This window comes from Tyto alba, unplaced genomic scaffold, assembly GCF_018691265.1.
Source record: "Tyto alba isolate M040663 unplaced genomic scaffold, T.alba_DEE_v4.0 Super-Scaffold_21, whole genome shotgun sequence".
In the NCBI taxonomy this organism is placed as follows: domain Eukaryota; kingdom Metazoa; phylum Chordata; class Aves; order Strigiformes; family Tytonidae; genus Tyto; species Tyto alba.
The window spans coordinates 17,647,965-17,672,038 of NW_024881295.1; the positions used below are offsets into that span (position 1 = coordinate 17,647,965).

The 24,074-nt window shown below is 50.5% G+C and overlaps 1 protein-coding gene across 4 annotated transcripts in view; it reads left to right on the forward strand.

The window, feature by feature from the left end:
- Window positions 1–323: 323 nt before the first annotated feature.
- LOC104367816 (sodium- and chloride-dependent GABA transporter 1-like) overlaps window positions 324–24,074 on the forward strand; it is a 36,843-nt gene continuing 13,092 nt past the window's right edge. The window contains exons 1-11 of one of the 4 annotated variants that reach the window (XM_032986269.2): window positions 324–462; window positions 4,422–4,754; window positions 9,071–9,414; window positions 14,588–14,719; window positions 15,414–15,514; window positions 18,105–18,214; window positions 18,597–18,729; window positions 19,925–20,059; window positions 21,896–21,999; window positions 22,314–22,438; window positions 23,278–23,390. In XM_032986269.2, coding sequence (XP_032842160.2) covers window positions 9,177–9,414; window positions 14,588–14,719; window positions 15,414–15,514; window positions 18,105–18,214; window positions 18,597–18,729; window positions 19,925–20,059; window positions 21,896–21,999; window positions 22,314–22,438; window positions 23,278–23,390 — 1,191 coding nt within the window. In that variant the 5' untranslated portion in view covers window positions 324–462; window positions 4,422–4,754; window positions 9,071–9,176. The remainder of the gene's footprint in view (window positions 463–4,421; window positions 4,755–9,070; window positions 9,415–14,587; window positions 14,720–15,413; window positions 15,515–18,104; window positions 18,215–18,596; window positions 18,730–19,924; window positions 20,060–21,895; window positions 22,000–22,313; window positions 22,439–23,277; window positions 23,391–24,074) is intronic. The other 3 variants (XM_032986270.2, XM_032986267.2, XM_032986271.2) reach the window with 3 other exon arrangements.

Below are 24,074 nucleotides of genomic sequence, written 5' to 3' on the forward strand. Positions count from 1 at the left end.
GCGTGGCCTCGTGTGTACTGCTGCAGCCACCCTTGCAGAAACTGCTGCAGCAACATGGGTGCAACCAACACCATGCAACCCATTCACTTGCTGCCTCCCCCATTTTTTGGCACCAGGCCCTCTGCCCGCGCTCCTGCCCTCCTTCCTGTCCATGCCCTTGGAACCTCTTCTCTCCCAGCTATGTGTGTTTTTCCAGTGTCTCCGGGTACCCCTCCCACCCCACAGCCGTGACATGCAGGATGTTGATTTGACTGGACGTGAGCTCAAAGCTCATTAAGGGCTCGTCAATACGGGCAATGAGGAGCTGCGTGGGGTGAGGCAGGGGGAGAGGAGCCCCGTGGCAGGAGGGGTTCATAGCTCCCCTCTGCGTGCAGGAGCAGGTCAGTATGTGTCTCCCCGAGCTGGTGTCTCCCTGAGCAGCTCTGTGCACCCCAAGGACTCGCAACTGGCCAGCACTGTGAGGTAGGTGCATCCACTGGGACAGCAGTGTCTGGTCTTGGGGACGTGAGTGCTGGGACCAGAGAAGGGAGGATTGCAGCAGCGGTGGGGAAGAGCCGCCTGCCTGCATGAGCATCGCTGGGGAAGGGCTGTTGCAAGTGCTGAGCTCTCCTCCATCCACGCTGGGCTGGTGGTGGGGCTGAGGGGCTCAGCACCCTGAGGACAAGGCAGGATGAAGGATGGTTTCTGCCTCCCAAAAGGTGCTGGAGCAGTGAGCAAATGGGGACAGACCGATGGGTTCAGAGCAGGACCCAAAAGTGGTATTTGGGGCCTGAAACGTGGAAAGTTTGTCAGTGGCTGTGGACTGGGGGGAGATGTAGTGAGCTAAAATGATGGCTCAGTAAAGATGTTGTAACAGCACTTAGGTGAAAGCCAGGGCGCGTTACCCTGGGGAGGGTCTCTGGTGGGTAGGGCTCAGGGGATGGGCTAGGTGATATGCATAGAAGAGGGACTGGTTCAGTTGCCCCTCCCTGGGGCTGGGACAGCCCATCCTGGCCTTGTGCACTGCAGTCCCAAGGATCAACCTGAACCACAGCATTTCAGGCTCTTGGAACCCCTTTGCAGAGGTCCTGCAAGCTCTGGCTGTCTCTGACAGTGGAGTTGAGCTTCCTTCCCTGTACAGCTGCCGGGGTGTTGCAGAGGGCTATGTCTGTGCCCTTCCTTCCCATCTATCTCCAAGAGACTCTGACCCTGAAGGAGGTGCCTCATACCCTAGGTGAAGCCCTCCCCATCCCTCTGTCTCCATGGCGCTGCAGAACTGACCAAACTCATCCACACCCTCCCTCCCTCCCCTCCTACCTTCTCCCTGCTCCCCACCTCCTGTGAGTGCTGTTTGGAGGAAGCCACAGCCACAGCCTGGCTACCAAAGGCTCCCCAGTTTGATGGTGACCTCCCTGTGATTCTCCTAGTGCCTGGTGGAGACCTCCAGCGTACTTACTTTCAGTTCTTCTCCCTCCAAGAGAAGCTCTGCGACAGTTTGGGATTTTGTAGGGTGAGGAGAAGGAAGATCTGAGTGTTAAAGTAGTAGAGATAATAATGCCCAGCTAGTTGCAGGATGATCCTAGACGGTGGGGGATAGTGCCCTCACTGGGTAATGAGCACATTTTCCGGGCTATTTTGAGGAAAACCTCAGCCAAGGGGCTACCAGATAACAATGCTCATGCGTGGTTCCTGCAGAGGGAGATGGCTCTGCCGTTCTCTATTTTCTACCCCAAAAAAGCATATGAACAAAATGGAGCCTTGCAGCAGCCTCAGAGCTCTGGGGTATGATTATCTCTCTGGTTTCGAGGAGAAGGAGAACAAAGAGTTTGGCATCTGAAAGTGGGACACAGATTTCCTCTCTGACTTGGCTGTGCTGCAGCAGGAAAGCAGTGCTGTGCTCTGCGTGGTGAGGCTCTGGTCTTTCTTGGAGCTGAATGTGCATGCTGGAGTGGCACCGGGCAGTTTCACTGGTGCCACGTTTTGAATGAGCTCTTGGTGACTTGATTCAGTGCTCAGTAGCTGCTGTGACCCTGCCCAGGAGGAGCAGGGGGAAGGTCTGCGTTTTGTCTCCTCCTTCTCCCATCCATCTTTCCCTTTGTGCTTCCAGCTGAACACGGTAGCAGAGATTTTTGAGGCAGTGCAGGGTCTTTACCTGCTCATCTTATTCCAAGAGCAGCAGGTACTGGCCAGTGTGGAGCAGGATGGACTCATCTGTGCCCTGTGGATCACATCCCCAGCTGCGAGCTATTCGGCCACAGGGGACACCAGTGGCCAGTCCTTTGCTCCTCTGCTGTGCAAGGTGAGGACAAAATGCTCCCCTGCCATACTGGACACTTCAGGGCAGTCTCTGGATCACTCTCACTCTTGTTTCTGCTCTTTCCTTGTCATTTTTTTTTTTTCCCCTTTATTCACTTTTTCATTATTAAATTGTGGCAACAAAGTCCAAGGTGTCTTTCTCAGGTGAAGGTCATCACTTTTCATTGCAAGATCATTTTCACCCAATTTGTTCCGTTCAACAATTTCATAAAAAAACAAGAAAAAACTAAACAAAAACCCTACCAAAATGTATGAAGCCCAGTACAGCAAATAACCACTGACATTACTTGCAACATCTCTGGAAGTGCATCAAATCCAGTTCTATGTGTATGAAGTTATTATTTCCCCCTCATCACGCATTGCACAGCCATGCCTTTTGCACAGTACTTGTGACACCCAGTGAGATGGGGAAATTTACCCCTGTAAAGGCCACGATCTCACTGGGGATGTTGCTGCAGCTCAGTTTGAACTAAAATCTTAGCTCAGAGGCACAGTTTTGGTAAGGTAGCGGCTGGCAGGAGCAGTAACTCATGCTGCATGGGCTGAGCTGTGACACTGCAGCCTGTCTGGGGGAAAAAGTGAAGGTGCCAGCGGGGATGCCCGCCTGCACTGTGGTGACAGTGCCTGGAAACCATGCTGGACTGTAATGAAAGGGAACAGGAGGTTTAAGGCAAGTGAGAAATTCCAGCTGAAATTGCCCTCTGTGCTTGTTTTTAGGCACCTCTGCTCCAGTGATGTTCTCGCTGAAGTCACTGGAAAGTTTTTTCCATTAGTCTTCCTGGAGTGGGAATGGCCCTTAGCAAGGAACAAGGCAGGCAGAGGAGGCCAATGAATGTTATTCCTGGATTGTGTTTACAAAAATTGTGGAGAAATGCATGCAAAATATCAGCTTCTGTCCTAGAGAAGGAACAGGGATTTGTTTGGGATTTTTCTTTTTTTTTTGCTCAGCAGAACTAATGATACCTGGTTTTCTCTTTATAATGTCCTTTGTCCTTCCACCTCTCATGACAGGTCCCTTATGGCAGTGCTTACTGTCTCTCTGGTCCCTCACACCACCCCATCCTCAGTGCTGCCTGTCTCCCACATCTCCAGGCTGCCCTCCCAGGAGCTGCCTCCCTCCTCCCTGCCCACTGCACGCTGGCTGCCTGGTGTGTGATGCACAACAGGGCACTCCTGGGGTCACCCCACAGCCTTTCCTTGGGAGAAGCACTAACCTGAGTCGCTTTCCTCTCTCCATTCCCTACTTCTTGAGGAACTTGATGTCTTTGAGGGCTGTGCTCCTTTTTTCAACTATGGGTGAAACTCGCCAGTGAGCTCAAAAAGTAACTGGGGTTGGGAGCAGACAGATGGGTCTTTGTACAAGAAAGCTGGGCTAAAAATGTCTGCATTGCTTCAGGCAGGGCAAAAGAATAATGAAGCAAAATTATATAAACTACCAATATTGTGAAGCTGGCATCCCAGCGTGCCAGCCTGCACTGTGTAAGAAGAGGAAAACGTTTCTTAATTTAATCAGCACATTTAAAATGGGCAGAAATAGGCTTTTAATCTTTTTAATGCGGTAGTTTTTTCTGAGGAGGATGGAGGCAGGGATGCCTTTAAGCCACTTGCCTGTCTTTCCCAGCCTGGAAGGCGGCGGGGGGCTCAGGGAGCTGCCTGCAGCCAGCTCGGGGGCTGCTGCGGTGGCTCGGGCTGGGTCCGGACAGGCGGTGGGAGCTGAGGAAGAGCCCTGATGGCTCTCTGCTCCCTGGGGAAGCTTCTCAGGTGCCAGGATGAGGTTTAAATGAGGGCACTGAAACGGCTCAGGGGCTGCACCGTTCAAAAAAAAAAAACACCGACCCCGCTGCTTTCCTTAGAGGCAATATGAGGCAGCCCCGGACACAGAGGTGAGAGCAGCAGTGGTGGGTCTGCAGCTGGGAGTAGGATCTGGCCCTTCTTCCCCCGGCAGGATGGGGACCCAGAGGAGATTCAAGCGGGCATCCAAAGCCAGGGAGGGCACTGCAATAGCTGACCTGATTCCTCCTGCATGTGTAATGCAAAACTCAAGGTGCTGCTTGGCAAAGTGACCGTGCAGCGGGCTGCAGCCAGCGCCAGCAGCGCGGCAGTTCTTCACCGTTTTTTTTTTTCAGGGCTGTGAGGGACTGTCACAGCCCTCCCGGGATTGCTGCTGCGAGATGCGAGATGTATTCTGGCCTCATGCGGGTGTACTGGTTGTTTAATGGCTTACAGAACACAGCTCATGCCCTCTTTGCCCCCTCTGCTCGTCTGGGCAGGGTTGTGGTGTGGTGCCAACCTCACCTGCCACGTTATCGGGAGCGATGCAACTCACCCAGGGCTGCTGGTGGAGGAGGGAGGTTGGGCAACCGCTGCAGGTCAGACCTGGACATCAACAGCCCAAATCTCATGCAGGAGGGTGGAAAGTGGGGTGGAGATGAAGGCCACCCAGCAGCTCCATCACCCAGGTGAGTGGATCTACTTTCTTCTCACGTCCTCTGTGAGCACTGATTTCTTCTGTGCCCAAGCAGCCGCCTCTCTTCAGGGGCAGGGAGATGAAAGGTTGGGTGGCTGCAGTGGCTGCTTCTTGGGCAGCACGTGGAGAGGGCTGTGAAACATGAGACAGCCCTGAGCAGGCTTCATGTGGGTCTGGCACCCCATCAGCATCCTCAGGCTCCCACGGGGGAGCTCTTCCCCAGACCCTCCAGCTTTCATGGATGAGGGAAGCTCAAGCATATGCTGCTCCTGCAGCGAGCAGAAAATCAGCCAGGAGTCTGCTGTGCCCTGATCAGCTGGTCACGGCTCTAAACAAGATACAAGAGTCTTGGGGGTTACTTAGCTGTCATTAAAATGGTGTGGACGGAAGGAAAAGTCTAATTGACTGAACAACAGCCTGCGCCGTGTAATTAAACTAATTGTGGCTGTACCTGCATGGGTCAGAAGTGATTTGTGAGGTTGTTAAAGCACTGACAAATAAGAGGTGGAGAGGTGTGAAAGTATTTCTCACATGCGTTTCCACAGATAATTTTGCTGTTTCGTTTCAGGCAGTTTTATGCCCTTGAAATTTTTGGTTTCTGTCAAATTTGAGGAGACTGTTAATATTTCACACTGAAGCAGGGGAAAGCAAAAAGGTCACCGTTGTTAGCAGTTTCAGGCAGCAGCATTTCAAGTGGAGGTAATACTTTTTCAGGGCTATTTTCTTATTTGAAGTGAAATTCCTCAAAAAAAGGAGGGGAAAGACTGTTTTCCAGAATGTGTTTCAGCCTGGCTCTGTACCTGCTGGAGACCATACGATTGTTTTTATTGACTTGAGCAGCAGAAAACCAGACCTTCTGTACCACTCAGGTCACTACTTACTGTCTGGGATTTATGACCCTGGCTTTTAGTGATTGTTTTAAAAGCCTTGGCTTCAGAATATGATGTATTTAGAAGAAGCCAAATGAGAAACCTGCTGTAGTGTCATGTCTAAACTCTTTGACCTTGTTTTCAAGTCCTTGAGAAGCAGAGCCCACCTCCAGCTTGTAGCTCTGCTTTTATTGATTACCATTTTGAGTCTTTCAGGCGTTTTGCTGTGCCCAAAGCACCATGTGCTTTTCAGAATGAATAATGTGACATGACAGAGAGCTGCTGAACCGACTCTGCTCTCTCTGGGCTGTCAGCACAGGGCAGAGCCCTCCGCTCGTGCTTGAGGAGACCCGTGTGGATAAGTAGAGGGGCTGGTGCATTTTGTCTCAGTAGGACCACTTGTCCTGCGTGTGAACTGATGTCTAAACATAGGAGTCAAACGCTTAGCCCGGAGCAACTGATGGCTGTATTTTTCCTGGTCAGAGCTGCATGTCTGGGGAAGGACACGGCGTGACTGGGCTGCGGGACATGCATGAGCCCTTCTGCCCTAATCATCCATCACTGTAGAGGGCAGGACAGCAGGTGGGATGAACCTTCAGTGGGTCCTCCTAACTGTTTTTCTATTTCTTGAGTGTGGTGCAACCTCTATAAATCTAGTTTATTCTTTATGAGCTGGAGATGAAGGACCTCACTTCTCAGGTGAGAATAAACTGCCAGTATGATGTGCTGCTCCTCTATTGTCCTACCCCAAGTGTATGATATATGAGGTGTGATCATGTAGCTGCAGTATCACTCCAAAACTGTGGCAGCAAGAACAGGGGAAAGAGCACAGGGAGAGCAGGATATACACCTACTTTTTTAAGATAGCAGCTTACCTACTGGTTTTTGTCTCAGAAGAAAAAGTGAGTCAAAATGGCTTCTGCTGAGCCTAATTTGTTATGTCTCCAGGCATAGCTAATTATTCTGACTTAGCCCAGCTCTGAAGTCTTCCCAGGGGTTTTGGTGCTATTTCTTCTGTTTTGATTTATAAATTGTCTTTATTTTACTTTCCTCCTACATGTTCTGTATAATCTTTTTGCTCCCTGCCTTACTGAGGAGCCAGGAGCTGGTGTGACAGTGCTATCACAAGGTGTAGGACATAAAGGGGACCTGTTCACCACAGCCTTTGCTTTGGGTGTCCAGCAATGCTTCCTTCTGGTGTCTGCCTCATGGGCTATGTGAAATGGTCTCTTCTCCCCAGAAGGATTTTTTTGTGCTGCCACTTCTGGGCTTACCTGCAACCGTCTTTGGGCTAGAGGAATTGTGAGGTTCAGGGCTGGCTCCATAGCTCAGAGGGCTTTGGTAACAGCCTTCATCCCACAGCAAGGAGTTTTCTGGCTTCTCCATTGACATACCAGAATGGATTACAGTTATTTTCTCGATTAGCCAATCCCTTCACAGTTGTCACAGTTTTTCAAATTCTGTGGGGTAAAGAAATCCATCTGCTGTAATCATGGAATGTCAATTGAAGTAAGCAGGAACTGATACTGCCATTGAGCCTGGGCTTGGGACACCATCTCTCTTCAGGCCGCTTTAGAAACACTAGTTAATGAGTCCCCCAGGCATCCCATGGGGCAAATGGGTACTGTTTGCTTAGGAGACAAGACTGCCAAGAGTGAGCAGCTCAAGCAAGGCCAGCTTTAACCACTAGAGCATGCCACTTCATAGCATTGCTTTGTTTCCTGATATACCCACTTGGTTGTTTTTTGTGTTTTTTTTTTTTTTTTGTTTGTTTTTTTGTTTTGTTTTGTTTTTTTTTGGTTTGGTTTTTTGTTTGTTTTTTTTTTTTGTTTGTTTGTTTGTTTTTTGTTTTTTGGGTTTTTTCCAAAAATATGTGCATCTGGGAATGTTTTTGTCAACAGGCTCCTCTGGGAGATTGTAGCACTGGTCACCCTTACAGTCCCTGGTGGAGCCTTAATTTTGGCTCTGTGTAAAATGGGTTGCGAACTGGGTGTGAGCCAATACCATACCAGTCCCAGCCCCTGTCTTCTGCACTGGCTGGGGGCAGATGCTGAGAGGAGAGGATGAAATCAGGAAAAGTAGGGAGTGATATTCCTTGGAAGAGTCTCTCAACCTGCAACAACTTGCAGCTCAGGGATTTCCTGAACCACAGTGCTGGCTCCTGGTGGATTTTCTTTCCATTATTTTTCTTCTTAATTTCCTTTTTGAAGTCATGTGAACTCTTGGCATCCAGCATGTTCTGGCGTGGGGAATCTCACTTCATAGCTGTGCATTTGTGTGGAGTATCACCTTTTGCTCTTTTTAAACCTACCATCTGCTGTCTGTATTTAATTCCCCACAGTTCTTGTGTCAGACATGGTGAATACTCATATTCTATAGCACTGATATGTTTATAAGCCCCTGTCAGTCACCTTTTCCACAGGACGATGGATCCTAGTTCATTTAGTCTTTCCTCACATGGAAGATGTTCCACACTTCTGAGCATCCGTTTGGCTCTCCATGCCTTTTTCTGACCTTGCAATAGCTTCTGTAAAGGGAAGAGAGAACCACACTCACTTTTCAAGGTGTGAGTGAAATATTGTTTTAGACACCGGTGTAATAACATAGCCTGTTCTCTCTGTCTGTGTGAATTGTTTTGGTGTGCTGGTTATATGCTTCTTAGGGCCTAAAATCAACGGAAATATTCATTATATTTTTACCCAGACTTGTCCAGTTAATCCTCAGGACTTTAGAGTCCTGATTTAGTGGGATTTCAGTGGTTCACAGGCTGGCTATGGTCACTAACGAGCATCATCTGAATATACCTGGCGATTACAATATCACTGTACAAGGTGGTGCTGAGCAGATCAGCGGTTTCCTTGCCAGGTGTTGTGACCATGGCTGTGTCGCTGCCACGACAGGGGATTAGGGCACAGGATTGCATGTCTGTGGTGCAGGTGCCATTGCAAAGCTACGCTGTCACAGCGTGGCTGGCCAGACCACACGATCTCTCAGATGGCTCCATGGCTGGTGCACTCAGTTTTGGGCCCCAGACCTGGGGGATGTGGCACCTCCATCACTCAGAACATGCTAGATATAGTTCTCTGTCTGGATTGCTCTGTGGTGGGTCACCCACAGGTTGTGACTCCCCTGGAGGTTTTCTTGCAGAGCAGGTATTGGGATGAAGAGGAGATGAGAGTTGAGGGGTTTGCTGTGTGCTGGTAGCAACCAGGTCTGAGCCTGCTGTTAGCAGTCTACATGACCATGACTCCTCAGAAGGGTAACAGCAGAGCAAGGCAAAATTATCCTTCTTTTTCTTTCTGGCAAACACAGGGAGGTATGGATGGGCTGCCATGACGTGCACTAGTCTATCCAGTGAGTCCACCTCAGACTCAGCAAGACCCTCCCCTAAGCCCACTACACTAACACAAGATGCTTTCTTTCTCTACTTTCTCACCAGGAGCTTTGCCCATCACTTCCCGTTTCATCCGAGCTCAGCCAGGGCGGAGGCTGCCCTTCTTGCTCCTCCAGCCCCTGAGCAAGGGTGGCCACACGTCTGAGTCACAATGGGCAAGATGGACAACACCTCCGTGGAGCTAAGCTCTCCCTCCAAGGTGAAGCAGGCATCCCTGGAGGAGTCAGCTTCCAGAGCCCCCAAGTCCGTGAGCACCAAGAAGAAGAAGGAGATTCCAGACAGAGGCTCCTGGAAGGGGAGATTTGACTTCTTGCTGTCCTGTGTGGGCTATGCTATCGGGCTGGGCAACGTCTGGCGCTTCCCATACCTCTGCGGCAAGAATGGAGGAGGTGAGAGAAACACACAGTGCCTGTGCTCACCCCTGAGCAGCAGTGTCCCCCCGCCCAGGCTTCGGTTTGGTGTGGGTCTGGGCAAGCGGCTGGTCCCCTGGCTGAGAGCTCTCCCTCATGACGTGAGTTATTAAGCTGTCAGGAGACTAGTTCCCGTGGTCTGTGGGCTTTACTAGCAAGTTCAGATTGGGAAGAAGCAGTCCAAAGAAACGTAACAAGAAGCTTGAGTTTTGCCAAGATTCTGCAGTACAAATTTGCAGCAAAGAGTGTCTGGGTCCGCATTTATTTACAAGGAGGGCTATGCACATAGGCACCCAGCTAGATGCTAGGACATTCCCAGGGAAATCAGTTTATATCTGCTAAATGTGGGTTTCTCCTCAGTCTAGTGTATTCTCAAGGGGGTAACAGTTTGCATCTGAATTTGGGACACGTGTCTGAGGAGTTTTGATTAGAAGCTTTGCATGTACCATAGCAGGGCTGTGTAGACATATATACAAGCATGCATACATATGTACATTTACACAGGCACGCAGTTTACACAAATGTGAGTATCACCATCTGTGGAAGGAAATGAGCTTTGACTTACTACAGTGCTGTGAGAAGGGTCACAGTCATAGTCTCCATCCTAATGTTTGGAAGACACAAGAGAAGGCAGCAAAGGACTTACAGTAACTGTGATGCAGCTGATAGCAGTGCACTCCTCTGTGGACAGCTAACACCAGCTTTTTTTGTTCTCTTTATTATTGCACCCCTACATCCTTTCCTTACCAGCCCTCAGATGAGACTTTGCCAAACCATTGCAAGGCTAGAGAAAGGCAGGCAGATGGGGAAACGGTGCTGGGCTGGAAATCAAGAGATCTGCGAGATCAGGTCCCAGCCCAGCTACAGACTTTCTGCATGTCTTGGATCAAGTCAGAAAATACACTCTTGTGCCTCAGCTCCCCTCTAAAATGTTGCTATTTCTTCAGCCTTGGCAGGGACACGCTTTTGTGGAGGGGAGTATGGGCTTCTTTGGTGTCAGTAGAGCAGAAGCTCTTTCTTCTCACCCCCATGGCCAGCTCTCCCTTTGTTTGTGCCTGTTACTAAAATAACCTTCCCTCCCCCCTTGAAGAGTTGCTCACCTCCTTGAACCATTTCTCACAACTTCCCACACAAATCTAATCCTCTTTGCCTCACCATTAAGGCTGTATATATAATTTTAGCATTGCCTGATAGTCTTCCCATGTTGCTCTTTGCTTACCTCTTAGCTCCCCACTGCCCAGAGTCCCTGTCCCAAGTGCCACGTTCATGCACACTGCTCTGAAGGTCTCTTCTCACACTTCTTCTCCACATCTTTTCCTTTTGCCTTGAATTCTCTTTTCAAAGCCCTCTTTGTCTTTGGCTCTTATGACTTCTCATATCGCCAGCCCACTACTGCTGTTCATGCCGTAGGTGGTGTGGGATGCTCTTCTCTTGCCACCCTGGGGGAAAGAGGAGAGGGGTCTAGCTCCCTGCGGCGGTCTGTCCATGTAACTCCACAGCATTTTGGGGGATCTTGGACCTTTCTCTCAAGCATCGAGTCTCAGGGGGAGACCAGACAGTTATCCATTTTGACAAGAAGATTTCCAATTCAGTATGTCATTTTTTTTTTTTTTTTTTTTTTTTTTTGCAGAGACATGAGTGTGTGGCTAATGTGGCTGGGGTTTATGGGGATCAGCCAGGTCTGCCTGGGGGAGCCTGTGCCACCGTCGCGAGGACCACGGTGCGAGTCTGCCACTTTTATGTAGCCGCACAGTGGCACCTGACTGTGCTAGCCCTCCTCACAGCATTAGCCCCGTGGCTAAGCCCCAGCACTGGTTTTTAGCCTGGTTTTTAGCCTGGCGATTGCTGCACCACCTCAAACACACCAGATCCGTGCTGCCCATGGCTCTGTCTTCTCACACATAAGGTGGGGATGACAATATCTATAATTAGATGGGGGGGGGGGGTGTTTTGAAGCTAAAATCAATCAAGTCAGCTGAGATCCTAGGACGGAGGGTGCTGTGGAGGTGCGGAGTGCTATTATTGGCATTAGCGGTGGCACACAGGGTGATCTCTGCCCTGGGAGCCGCAGGCAGGCGGAGGGATCACCCGGCTGCGAGCTGAAACGCCAGGCAGACGAAAACGCAGGAATCGGTGCCTCCCTCCTCTCGAACACCCTGCCTGGCCCGCCGGTTCCCACCGTTTGTGGCAGCCTGTACCGCTCGTTCCTCTCACCCCTACCCAGCCGGGCTGTTGGCGGGCGCGACCGGCCCCGCGACCGGCGATAACGAGCAGCAAGTGGAGGCTGCCGATGCGGGAGGCAGGCAGGGAGAGCTGACGCACGAAAGCGTCACCGGGAGCCGGTGAAGAGCGGGGAGGAAGGGTCCCACGGCACCCGATTCACACCCGGGGGGGGGGCACCGGCTTGGCTGGGCCCCGGCGGAGGTGCCTGCAGAGCGGAGCAGACTGTGGGTGGGCAACTCTAATTTTAGCGTCCTGCATGTGCGCGGCTCGGTGGTGTGGGCTGCTGCCATTACGCACAGGAGGATTGAACTGAATGGAAAATATTGTCCCCTGGCTTACCGCTGTCACACTGTATCAGCTCGCGGCTGATTTGCTCGGCATTGTAATCGGGCGCGTGATTAGGGGATATTCAGCCAGGGTACAGCAGCCCACCCGCTGCGGGGAGCAGGCTTTACCCAAAGTGATGCCTGGGCTCCCTGCTGGCTCCTCACACACATGAATGTGCCCAGCTATGACTAATGCTCTAGCCTCTACACCGATTTCTAACCTCATCCAGTCCTTCTGATGTCAACAGAATTTTACCAGCCTCTAAATGCGACTCAGTAGGTGCTAAAAATTGTCTGTGAGATCCTGAGCTTGAATAACTTGAGAAGAACATTTCTTTAAATAAGCATCATGCATTTCTCATTTACACGTCGAGACTCCAGGCAACGGTATGTAACAGCTTGTAATGCTCAACTTTTGATTCGTGGGCAGTGTTCACTGTTTTAAAGATTAATTATTATTCCTTGCTGTACGGCATTAGAAGCTGCAGACTACAGGCAAATTTGGGGCTGCACAGGGAGTGCCAGATGCTGTGTGATCCTCCCCTGACTCCAAGGGCCTGTGCTCTGAGCGGGCAGGACAGGACCACCAGTGCCATCACCCCTTTGACCCATGGACTTTGGAAAGAAGTTTAGACTCTCCCAAAGTCTCACACAGTCATTTGTAGCAGGCAAGGAACTGAACCAGACCTTTCAGCAGCCCATCCAGGGCCAGAGATTAAAGACCATCCCTTCTTCTCCATGCCAAGAATTTTGGAACAGTCATGCAAATTTTAGGTACAAATTTCAGAACTGATTTCCTCTTAGGGTGTAGAGCACCTGGGGATGTTATCCATGCCCGCTCAGGGCCCTGACATCCAGAGTGGCAGTGTCATTGCCAGCTGCCCTCAATTCAAGGCTGCGGTCTGGTTTGTCGATTTTCCCCTACCTTAGAGGATTTTTGTCAGGCTGGGATAAATGCCCTGGCTCCAAAAGTTTGTCTGTTTTTTATTTTTGCTCAATAATCTAATAAAATCTTTCACCTACAAACCTTCCCGGCCCACTGTGGATGAAAAACGCGGGATCATCAGGGCTGTGGCCAAATTTTGTTAGCTGCTTGCACAGAAGCAAGCAAGGCACTGTGACTGCTGATAAGCTCAGTCTCCACGCTCTACAATGAGGCACAAGGGTGGCGAGGGTGTCCTGGGAGCAGAGCCTGGCTTCCCGCAGGGCTCCTAGGGGCTGCACCTTGCAGGCTGCAGCGGCTGGCAGGAGGGCACGGGAGGGTGCCGAGTGGGTAGCGCTCCTCCCGCTTCCATGCTAGAAGCTGTTTGCTCCCCCACGCCAGGCTGCTGGTGAAGCCGAGGGCCTGTGCTTCCACGCCAGCTTGCAATTCAGGCCCGCGGTCACCGAGCTGCTGGCCCGGAGCGTGTTTTCCCCCCGCCACCCGCTGCCAGCTCCTCCCGCACGCTGCCTCCTGCAGACTCCCACGCCGGGTGCTGGCGCCCGCCTCTCCCAGCTGGGCTCAGCTCCCCGCTTGGCAGGCAGGCATCCCCAGCTGGGTATCCCCTGAGCCAGCATCCCTGGCTGTGCCTCGCTGCTTCCCGGCCCTCGGAGAGCAGCTGCTGGAGCCTGGCTCTGCCAGGTGCCAGCTGGGCTGCAGCTCTCCGGAGTGGCTTTGCCCGCTGGCTCCGTGTTTGCTTTCCCACTAATATCTGAATATCTCAGACCGACAGCTCAGCCCTCCGGCTACTGCAGAAACCAGTGCTGTCCCAAACACGGCCAGCTGCTTCTGAGCCAACCGTGTGTCCCCTCTCTCTTCCCCACCCAGCATCTTCTGCAAGAGTTTGTCCTCCCCAGGAATGATGGCGAGCTCCAGCACATGCATGAGGAAGCTGGAAAATGAGCTTTATCCCAAGTCCTAGATGTCAGGATGACCCAAACATGTACAGCCTTCAAATCATAGAGTGAGGCTCTCCTATTCTATTTGTTTTTCTAATAATGGGGTGCAAATAATATCTCTAGTGGATGGCTGCACTACCTCATTCCTAGTGACAAGATGATTTCCATAGGGTCCATAGAGAAGAATAATCTTTTCACCAGGAATTTTAAGAGTAAAACCTAAAACAAGGTTGGGGAGGTGTATAGGGCTGTTACAGGAGCAAATACAGTCTTAGCCACGATTTCCTTAAAAGACTGAAGTACCTATAAACAAAGAAATTAGTGGCCAAAGGCAGATTTTCCTGTGCTCTTTTCCCTCGAGGTGAAGAATTGGGAGCTGCTGCAGGTAAAACAGAAAACATCAACAAGAACAAGTTAACAGTGTCAGTGTCCAAGCTTTTGGGTTTGTTGTCAGATTGGGCTTAGCGTTACCTAAATATCTAACAACAATGTATATATGTATATATGATACCCATACATCTGCAGTGATAGGAACAGATAGGGGGAAGGCAGTGGTGATCTCAGTGGGCGACTCACTGAACGCACCAACTCCAGTTGCAAACTGTCACCTCTGAGCTATTCTGCTCCTCATCACATGGATGCTGCAAAGCAAGAAACTTTACCAAGAAGGCATTTACCTCTTGGTAAAAGGGGGAGCAGTCGGATAACATTGCTCTTTCTTTCAGGGGCCTTCCTCATCCCCTATTTCCTGACACTGGTGTTTGCTGGGATTCCTCTCTTCCTGCTGGAAACTGCTCTGGGCCAGTATACCTCTGTCGGCGGACTGGGAGTCTGGAAATTAGCACCCATGTTTAAAGGTACTGTACTGTATGTCCGTGAAGGCGATGGCACATAACCACAGACAAAAACCCTTTAATGGTTTGGGAAGAAAATCAACAAATGCTTGGGGAGTGGGGTGGGGTGGCAGGTGAGGAGAGTTTTTTCCCTCTGTCTTTATCAAGCTGACCTTGACCCTGTCTGCAGTCACTAACATCACTGTGCTCTGTTCAAGAAGTCCTATGCGGTGACAAAGCACTTTATGAGCAGCAGGGACTGCAATAGAGGGGCTCTGGTTGCAGAAGACCTGCCCCAAGCCTCCCCACATAGGCTCACTTTAATTGCACGGGAAAACTGTAGGCAGGGGACATGAACCTGTTGCTGTGTCTAGAGTAGCATCATTCTGGAAAAAAAGCAGTGATTTAGAAATGCCTTGGATCTGGGAAAGAGAGATTCTGTTGGGGAAGTGACCAGATCCTGTTTTCATGGAGCTCTGTCCCTAAACTACCTGTAGCATACTGAAAGGTAGCACTGTTCACCCAGTGGAAATGGGTGGGTGAGAGATGTGAGGGAACAACCCTCCCTTGCTGACTGATTCGGTGTAGCTACATCAGGTGCTGCGTTGATGAGCTGGTTTGTTTTTTTTGGCTCTGCCACAAAACTTGTTGTGATGTCTGTGAGTTCAGTTGGGCACCAGAGACCTGGATTGATGCTTCTCTCTGCCTTCGTTCACAGGAGTGGGGCTGGCAGCTGTGGTTCTCTCCTTCTGGCTGAACATCTACTACATTGTCATCATCGCCTGGGCTCTCTACTATCTCTTCAACTCTTTCACCGTGGTGAGTCACAGACATGTCTACAGCACGGCATTGTCTGTGCTATGGGGCCTTACTCCCTGCCTTAGGAGGAGGAGTTGTTTATGACACAAAACATGAGTTAGCTGCTTGTAATTTGTGCAAAGAGCCTTCCTCAGCACCCTGCTGGACCCTTCCCAAAGAGGCTCATCAGCCCTGGAGGCAGTCATGTAGTGCTGATGGGTACTGAAGCTTGTCCTCTGGAGGGGGTGGTCCACTGGAGGGAATGGTCACGTCCCCTCTCTGGGAACTGTTGACAGTTACATCAGTCTTTAAAACCCACCCCATGTCTCTGTCATGTTTCTAGAGCTGTGTAATCTAAGAGCTGCACAATGCCACAACTGGTTTTGTCACAACATATTCTTATTACTCAGGACTTAGTCCTGACCTTAATTAGTCCTCATTTATGCTTCTCTTGATAAATGAAATCCCGGGGATTTTTTCTGCTTGGAAGATGATTCAGAAAGCATTTAGACATCTGCTTGTGACTGTCCCTTAGCACGTACTTTGGCATTGTGGTTTATAGTGGGTTCCTCTTCCATAGCAGGGTCTTCTACCATACAAGCTCAGAATCGTGCCCCACATTAACTTCTCGGTAGCTGAAGGTTTTGTTTCAGCCCAGAAGCTGGGATGTACTCCCTTGACTCTCTGAGCAACCTACAGCCTTAACGACATCAACTCTGTGGTTCAGATGGGATCTTTTCTCATTTAGATATAAGCCTTAAATGCTGTTATGAACATCGTCCATCCAGTTTCACTTTTGTTTCATCAAAAATTTCAACTATCTATCAAGACTTTTTCTAAAATACTCTGTTTGGCATTCCCAGCTGTGTTTCTACTGCCAATACCCACTGTAGAGTCCTGGGTCCAGAACAAAATTGTCAGTCGTGGATGATTAGGTGCACCCTCAAGGGAATTCCCAAAGGAACAAGTCTTCCCCAGAGGAACCCATCTCTGTTCCACCCTGTGCAGGATGCATTTTAGGATGAAGCTTTGGTACAGGCAGGTGTCACAGACCCAACTGGTGACAGTGCTCGTAACTACACAGGTGTTCAGCTCAAGGCCTTTTCTTTCACCAGAGATAATTCCAGATTCCCCAAAGGAGCCAAGGTATGGAAAAAAAAAAAAAAAAAAAAAAAGCGAGGCTGATGCCTGTTCCCTATTCTGCCTAAATTTGACTAGGAGTATTTTGAACCTGAACAGGCATCCAACTGGCCTTCTGCAGTTTCTGTGCTCTGAAATTCAGAAGAAATGGAGCAGCAACAAACTGTCCCCTGCCTGCCCCTCCCTGTAAGAGCTGCACAGCATCTCTGATGTGCAAACCACTTGGTTCTAGGGCTGCTGTGTGGCGCTACTTGAGCCGTTGCATTTGCTTCAATGCAATTTGCAAGTCCACAGTGAAATCACTGGCTGGGTGCAGAGCCTGGGTGGCCACTGGGGTGTCCCTGCCTGCCCCTCCCGTCATCCTTCTGCCAAGGCAGCGCACACGTCAGGAGGTGTCATCTGCTGGAGTGAACTGATTTAGATGGGGGTGAAGGCAGCACCTCAAGGCACTGATGCCACAAATCACTTAAAACACAGATAATATTTCCAAAGGGATCTATGTTTGTAGATTAATAGAATGGATAGAAACATCTTCTTAAAGCTTTGTTGAGCTGGAGCCTGAGGTCTTATCTGCAGAGGGTAATCATCCAGAATAGCCGTTCCGCATTTATCTACATGCACCACACTCGTAAAATGAGACTGCTGCACATGGAGACATATCTGAGCTGCTCTTGTTGGGCTGCCTCGGCCGTGGCACTGCACGGCGTGGGCGAGTTGCCCTGCACGCTCCCACAGCCCCTGACATGGCCAGTTCATCGCCTGCAGTGCCAGAGCCGTTTGTACTAAACCTGTAGCAGTGTGCTGCTGTCACACTGCTACCTATGGGATAAACATCTGCCAGGAATCCATTTGTGCTGCTTACAGTCAGGGCAGGGGACAGCATGAAATAGCTACTGCGTTTTAAATTTATTCCTGGGCTAGCAGTTTATTCATGTAGGCAAATCATTAACCCTCATTCTCAATGCCACGTTGCTTTTTAAGCGTTGAAGCTTGGTATAAATGAGAGATAAGAAACAAATCAGTGTTTATTCTTTGTGCAGTAAATTCCGACCACTTGTTGAGTGAAGTTAGCTAAAAGCTGTAATGATTATAAACACAATATCCCCTGGTAGCTATTTTAATTAGTAGCTATTAATTACAAACAGTTAATTGGAAATGGCTTCCTATCTGGGGAATTGCTAACGTTTTATTAGAACTACAGCATTGCCCTAATCACACTGTGATATTGTTTCCTGGAAAATCCGTGTCACAATTTGTCATTGTTTTGGAAAATCATTTCATGCTTTTGGCTGCAAGGTTCCTGCCCATCCAGAGGAGCTGCCTACCCTCCTTGCAAAAAAAAAAAAAAAAAAAAAAAAAAAAGGGGGGGGTGGGCAGGGTTTGGTTTAAAAGACTGTAAATTTTGCTTCTTGCTGCTGCCCTTAGGCGACGTCACATTAATGATAACCCTGCTGTCCTTGTGCCGGCGCAGGACCTGCCGTGGCAGAGCTGTGGGAACGCCTGGAACACCGACCGCTGCTTCTCCAACTACTCTCTGACCGACACCACCAACCTCACCAGCGCCGTCACCGAGTTCTGGGAGTACGTCCACAGCCTGCCCACGCCAGGTTTCTCCCCCCTCGCTGTGGCCACCGTGCCTGTGGCCGTGCCCGCCGGCACCTTTCCTTGGGCAGCCTTGGCGGGAGGCCATCAGAGGCGGTCATCAGCCAGGGCGGCCACGGCCACGGCCAAGGGTTGCGCTGTGCAGCCACAGGTCAGATGGATAGAGAGGAAAACAGCCTCTCCGCCTCTCTTCTGCTTCCTTTAGCCCATCACGATGGGCCTCGGGTCCCTTTGGGGTTTTGGGGGCTCTCATGCTTGTCTGTGCCTGGCCCTTCACCTTCCAGCTGCCTCCGGGACCTCGGATCCCTCTCTGCCCCCAAGGGTCGGATTTCCCCTTAACGCAAACCTCTCGCACCCCTAGGAGGAACATGCACCAGATGTCCGGGGGCCTGGGGGAGCCCGGCACCATCCGCTGGCCCCTGGCCGGCACGCTGGCCCTGGCCTGGCTCCTGGTTTACTTCTCCATCTGGAAGGGAGTGGAGTGGACGGGCAAGGTACGGTGCGAGGACCGGGTGTGTTGGTGCTGCCTCTCATTTTTGTGCTCAGGTCTCGGCTGTCAAAACGTGCTCTGGACTCAATTTTGTTTGAGTGCCTATAACTAAGTTTACGGTGTCTCGAGGCAGACTCACGGTAGATGCTATTAAATTCCTGACATTTACCTTTCACGGCTGTAAAAATTGTTACCATGTTTATGGTAATTTTCATTCTAAGCATAGAGAATAGCTCTTCCCTATAAAGGCACAGATCTGAGCGCTCAGTCTCTTTGGAAAAAGACTTGGGAAGAGATGTTCAGAGATTACTTATGTTTCCTACCTTGGGACAGCCCTCTGAGACAGTGAGGCCTCTTCTGGGCTCCCCCTTTTGAAAATAATTGTCTCATAAAATGCTGCTGGTGCAAAATAAACCTCACCACCTCCTTTCAAAATTTTCCTGCTGCTCTTTAGGTATTGGTGGGAGGACCTTCCGATCAGAATCATGTTGTTATTCACTGTGTAGCATTTTGGGTTAGCACGGCGGAAAGGTAATTGCTTAGTTTAGTGAGGCGGCAAAGCTGAGATACTGGAATGTGTTATTTAGAGCACAGCGTGGTGTAGTGGGACAATATTATGAAAGGAATAATCTAGAGGAGAGATCAGAAAGAAGCGCTTCAGGCATAGGCCACCTAAGCTGTTACCTTCTCCAGTGGCTCTTAAACAGGTTTTAGCTATGCAGCTGCAGCAAAGCCCAGGCGATTGCTGGTCTGGGCCCTGTGATGAGGGGTGGCACGTACCTGCAAGTCCCTGAAACAGGGCTGAAAAGAAAGCAGTGGAGTCAAGATGACTAGGGAAACACCAGCTTTCGCTCTGCAAAATAAGAATGTGATAACTTAAAGGGATTACTTCTGTGGACTAAATTCATCCTTGTGCAATTCCCTTGTCTTTGGGCAATTCATCTAGACTTTAGCACGCTACTTTTGTGATTAGTGCATCCTGGTGTGTCATTGGCAGGGAGAAACCTCAAACAGCCAGAAACATTACTAGCAAGGGAATGGGAAACAGAAAATGCAAGGAAAGGCTGTCAAAAGCAGCTGTGTGTGGGGAGCCCATCCCCCTCACGGGGGGGGACACGGCAGACACAGTGCCACCAGAGGCAGGAAAGCTCCTGGGCACTGGTGGGCTGATGGCTTCCCTCCCACGGTGTCTTTCGCAGGTGGTGTATTTCTCAGCCACCTACCCCTACTTCATGCTTTTCATCCTCTTCTTCCGGGGGGTCACGCTGCCAGGAGCCAAGGAGGGGATCCTCTTCTACCTCACGCCTGACTTCAGAAAGCTCTCCAACTCCGAGGTTGGTAGCCTAGCGAGGAAAGCTCTTACATCCCGGTTGTCTCCTCATTAGTCTTTCCTGGGCGCTTCCCTTGAATATTTTAAGTATTAAAAAGACCCTGGAATACTTACCTGTTCAAGCGGTCACAACCCTCACGGGCTGAGGCAAAGCCGAAGGGCAGATCCTTCGTGGTGGAAGTCTATGCAGCAGCTCTCTTGTACTCAAGCAGTGTTATCCATAGGGCAGGGGGGGTCAGAAATTACCCCAATGAAGGAAACTCCCCGCCAGGCTGGGAATGCCTCATTTCACTGACTGTCCCAGGGCTGGTGATTCGGTCTTGATCTGGTGGTCCCAGAGAAAGGACGACGTGGTGGCGCTGGCATGGGAGCCTCAGAAGCAGCACAAGCGCAGCAATGCACACAGCAGCAGTTTTTGGTAGTGCTTAAAGGACGAGTGGTGGCCGGTGTCGTTGCCTTGGTCAGCGGCAGCACAGAGGGGGCCCAGGAGGAGCACAAAGGCTTGCAAAGGCCAAGTTTTTCAGGCGACGCAGACTGCCTTTCGCAGCAGTGATGCTCCCATGGCTGCAGGGTCACCCCTGCACTTGTGAGCAGGGACAACTGGACACCCATCGTTTCCTGAGGGGTCCCAATGATCCCTCTCGTGGGACACTCATTGTAACCGTACAGCCAGCTGCATTGGCTCTAATTCTGGAAACAGGGCTCTCAAGACTGGAAGAGTTGCTTCAATAGTGTGCAATTAAGAAAGGAACAGTCTGCCCCCTTTTCTTGTGCCTTCTAGTCTTTAAGACCTTGAGGTACTGGGACCAGCTTTGTAAGCTGTCCTCCACAGTTGTTTGCACAAGAAACTCCATGTTGGAAAATCAAAGACACTCTAGTGGAAGAGGGACAGAGAGGGTGAGCATGGGACGTGGGTCTCTGAGGGGAGCAGCACCCTTCGAGGGGGGCATCTGTGAGAAAGCAAGCACGCATACAAATTCAGACAATGCATGAGTCCTTTCTGACCTGCACCAGATGCTGAGGGACACAGTTCAGAAAAAAGGATGTATGCCCCTTCTTCCATCCCCATCCATCCCTGGAAGCAGCCTCGACGCACGTGTTTCAGAGGGCTGGGGACGTACGTCTGGTGCTGGGCCAGGCTGCACTCTTGATGCATTTGCTATTTGGGAGGGAGGCAAACACCCTGTGCCCCTTCCTCCTCCTCCTGGGGGAGGAGTCGCTCTCTAGCAAGCTCCCTCCTGACACTGCAAGCAGGCGAGGCATATGCCCCATCACCGACCCCCTGCCCTGTGTTAAAGGCCTCTGGCAGCCCCGTTCCCCTGGGGGTGGCCCTGCTGACCCCCCGTAGCTGTGGGATGCACAGTGGCTCCAGGAGGCAGCATGCTCCAGCCACGTCTGTGCGATGCAAACACACAGCATCTCCACCCCACAGGCAAAATGGGGCTTCACCAGCTGTCTCCATTACTCTCCCCTCCGCCTGCACCACCATCTATGAACCCTACCTCTCCCTGGAGACAGGTGTTCAGAAAGGCGGGGGGAAAAAAAAAATAAAAAATCTGTTCTTCAGACACATTCAGCCTGGTTGGCAGTAGCAGTTACAGGTTTCACGGTGGCTCCTGTGACTTTTTCAGCCGCTGGCCCGAACAGTTCCTCGGAGCTTGAGTCAGCAGCCAGCACTGCAGGGGACCGTGGCCCTAGTGACAGGGTGCCCTCGGGTCCCGGCAGCCCCACGGTCTGCATCCAGCCCCCCCCGCCAGCCCTGCACTGAGCTGCTGCGGGAGACGCGCCGGCAGCACCGAGCCCCTCTCGCTCCACTCCCCTCCTGGCTCCTTCTCCACAGGTCTGGATGGATGCAGCCACACAGATCTTCTTCTCTTACGGCCTGGGGCTGGGGTCTCTGATCGCTCTGGGGAGCTACAACGCTTTCCACAACAACGTCTACAGGTCTGTTGGGTTTTTTTCCAGCCTCCTGCGTGGCGGGGAGTTCTCGCGGGTGAGGGAGGGGGTCAAGGCGAGTCTGGGGTGCCTGCTCTCTGATATCCCCTGGCTGGCCACGTGCAGCCGAGGTGCCACGCTGCGACCCTCGTAGTGGGACTCTCTGCCTGCAGGACACTTAACATGTCACCCATGGTACCTCTCCAAGGCACAGGAGCTGCTCTCGGCAGGGCTTGGTCTTTTGTTTACCCCACCCTTCGCTCCTGGGCTCTTTGGTAGGGACCTGCAGGTGGTTTCTCTTCTTTTTTTTTTTTCTCTTCCAGAGACTCCATTATTGTCTGTTGTATAAACTCCACCACAAGTATATTTGCCGGATTTGTTATTTTCTCTATTGTTGGCTTCATGTCGCACATCACAAAGAAGCCTATCTCAGAGCTCGCCTCCTCAGGTAAGCAGTAAACCCACGTTGAAATACAACAGCAACCTTTGAGATCAATTTTTCAGGGAGCATGGGATGCTCCCAGGCCTTTCCTGCCCGGGGCCCAAGTGTGCAATCCTCTTTGCACACCCTCCCACCTAGATGTTTCTCAGGCAGCTGTGGCTGATGTTCTTCACACTCTGGCTGCAAGGGACATCTCCACCTGCTTTTAATGTTCATCTTCTTTTAGTGCTAAAGTTTTATGTGCTTTTGCTGCAGTGAAATATTCAGGCCATTTGCTTTCTGAAACCTTCCTATGGAGAATAGATACTGCCCATGTTTTCAGTAGGTGTGATCAAAATTTGGATTCCTTTTTCCATGCGAAATTTTGAAATTGTAATGTCAGAATAATTTTTTAACCAAGATGGGACCGTGTCTTTTTGCACAAAGACATATTTTGAAATTGCTGTCTTCTCAGAGAAAGCTTTTATCTCAAGAAACAGCATTTTGTGATGGAAAGAAAAAAAAAAAAAAAAAAAGACATGAGGAAAGTTATAACCAGCTCTGAATATCAGTTTATTTTTCCAGCAAAGTGTTCCAGCTCCATTTGGTAGCAGTAATTTGATGACTTTCTTTCTTGCAGGAAGAGAAAAGGCAAATCATTTCTCCAGTCATTCCTGCCTCCCCATCCTACCCTTGTGCACCCCGCTGGGTTGGTGTGTCATGGGCGAAGGCTCAGGTGTTTCTAGCTCCTATATTAAATACCTGCAATTCTTGACTGTGATCGTTGTCTCTCTGTTCAGCTGTGGCCCTTAGCTTAGACTTCCCATCAAATGCTTTATAAACATGGGCAATTTTCATTACCACAGGCCCTGGACTGGCTTTCCTCGCCTACCCGCAGGCTGTCTCACAGCTGCCCCTCTCCCCGCTTTGGTCGATCCTCTTCTTCTCCATGCTGGTGATGTTGGGTCTGGATAGCCAGGTGAGGTGACCCAGGGACAAAGCGGGGTAAGATACGAACATATCTTCAGGTGTCCCCTTCTGCACCCTGGGACAGTGCTGAGCAGGGTCTTTTCTTACTCTTCATGGTGAGATGCAGCTGCATGAAACAAAACCTCCCGTGCGGTCATTGCCTCCGTGTTCTTCCCTAACATAGGCATGTGCTGCAAGTGTGGCAGTATCTGACCACTACTAATGCACCAGTCCTTGTCCTGCTGCCAATTAAAAATAAGAGTAATGACCAGCTTCCGGCAAAACCAGTCAGCCTTATAAGATAATCACTGCTTCCCTGTAGGAGAAGTTCTTTGGAAAGCTTTTCTCTGTTCAGATCAATTTTTGGCCCTAGTGAAGTGCCGGTGCTGCTGCGTGGGCACGCCATGTCCCCATCTGGCTGGGTGACCCTGGTAGCTGAGCTCACAGGCTCTAAGTAGAGCTAGTGGGAAACTGTCCCTGCCAAAATATTTTGGGGCAAGAGAAAAAGGAGAAATACTTCTTTCAAGTATTACCTTCTATATTCTTGTAAGACATGATTCCCCCACCCCCAAAATAGATATGTGAACTAATGAAAATCAGTATTAACTGCTTCATTTCGTGCCTGCATGTTAATAGTTTGCGGTCATCGCAGCTGCCTTCGTATTTTGTGAGAAGCTTAGTTTGGATGTTTTGG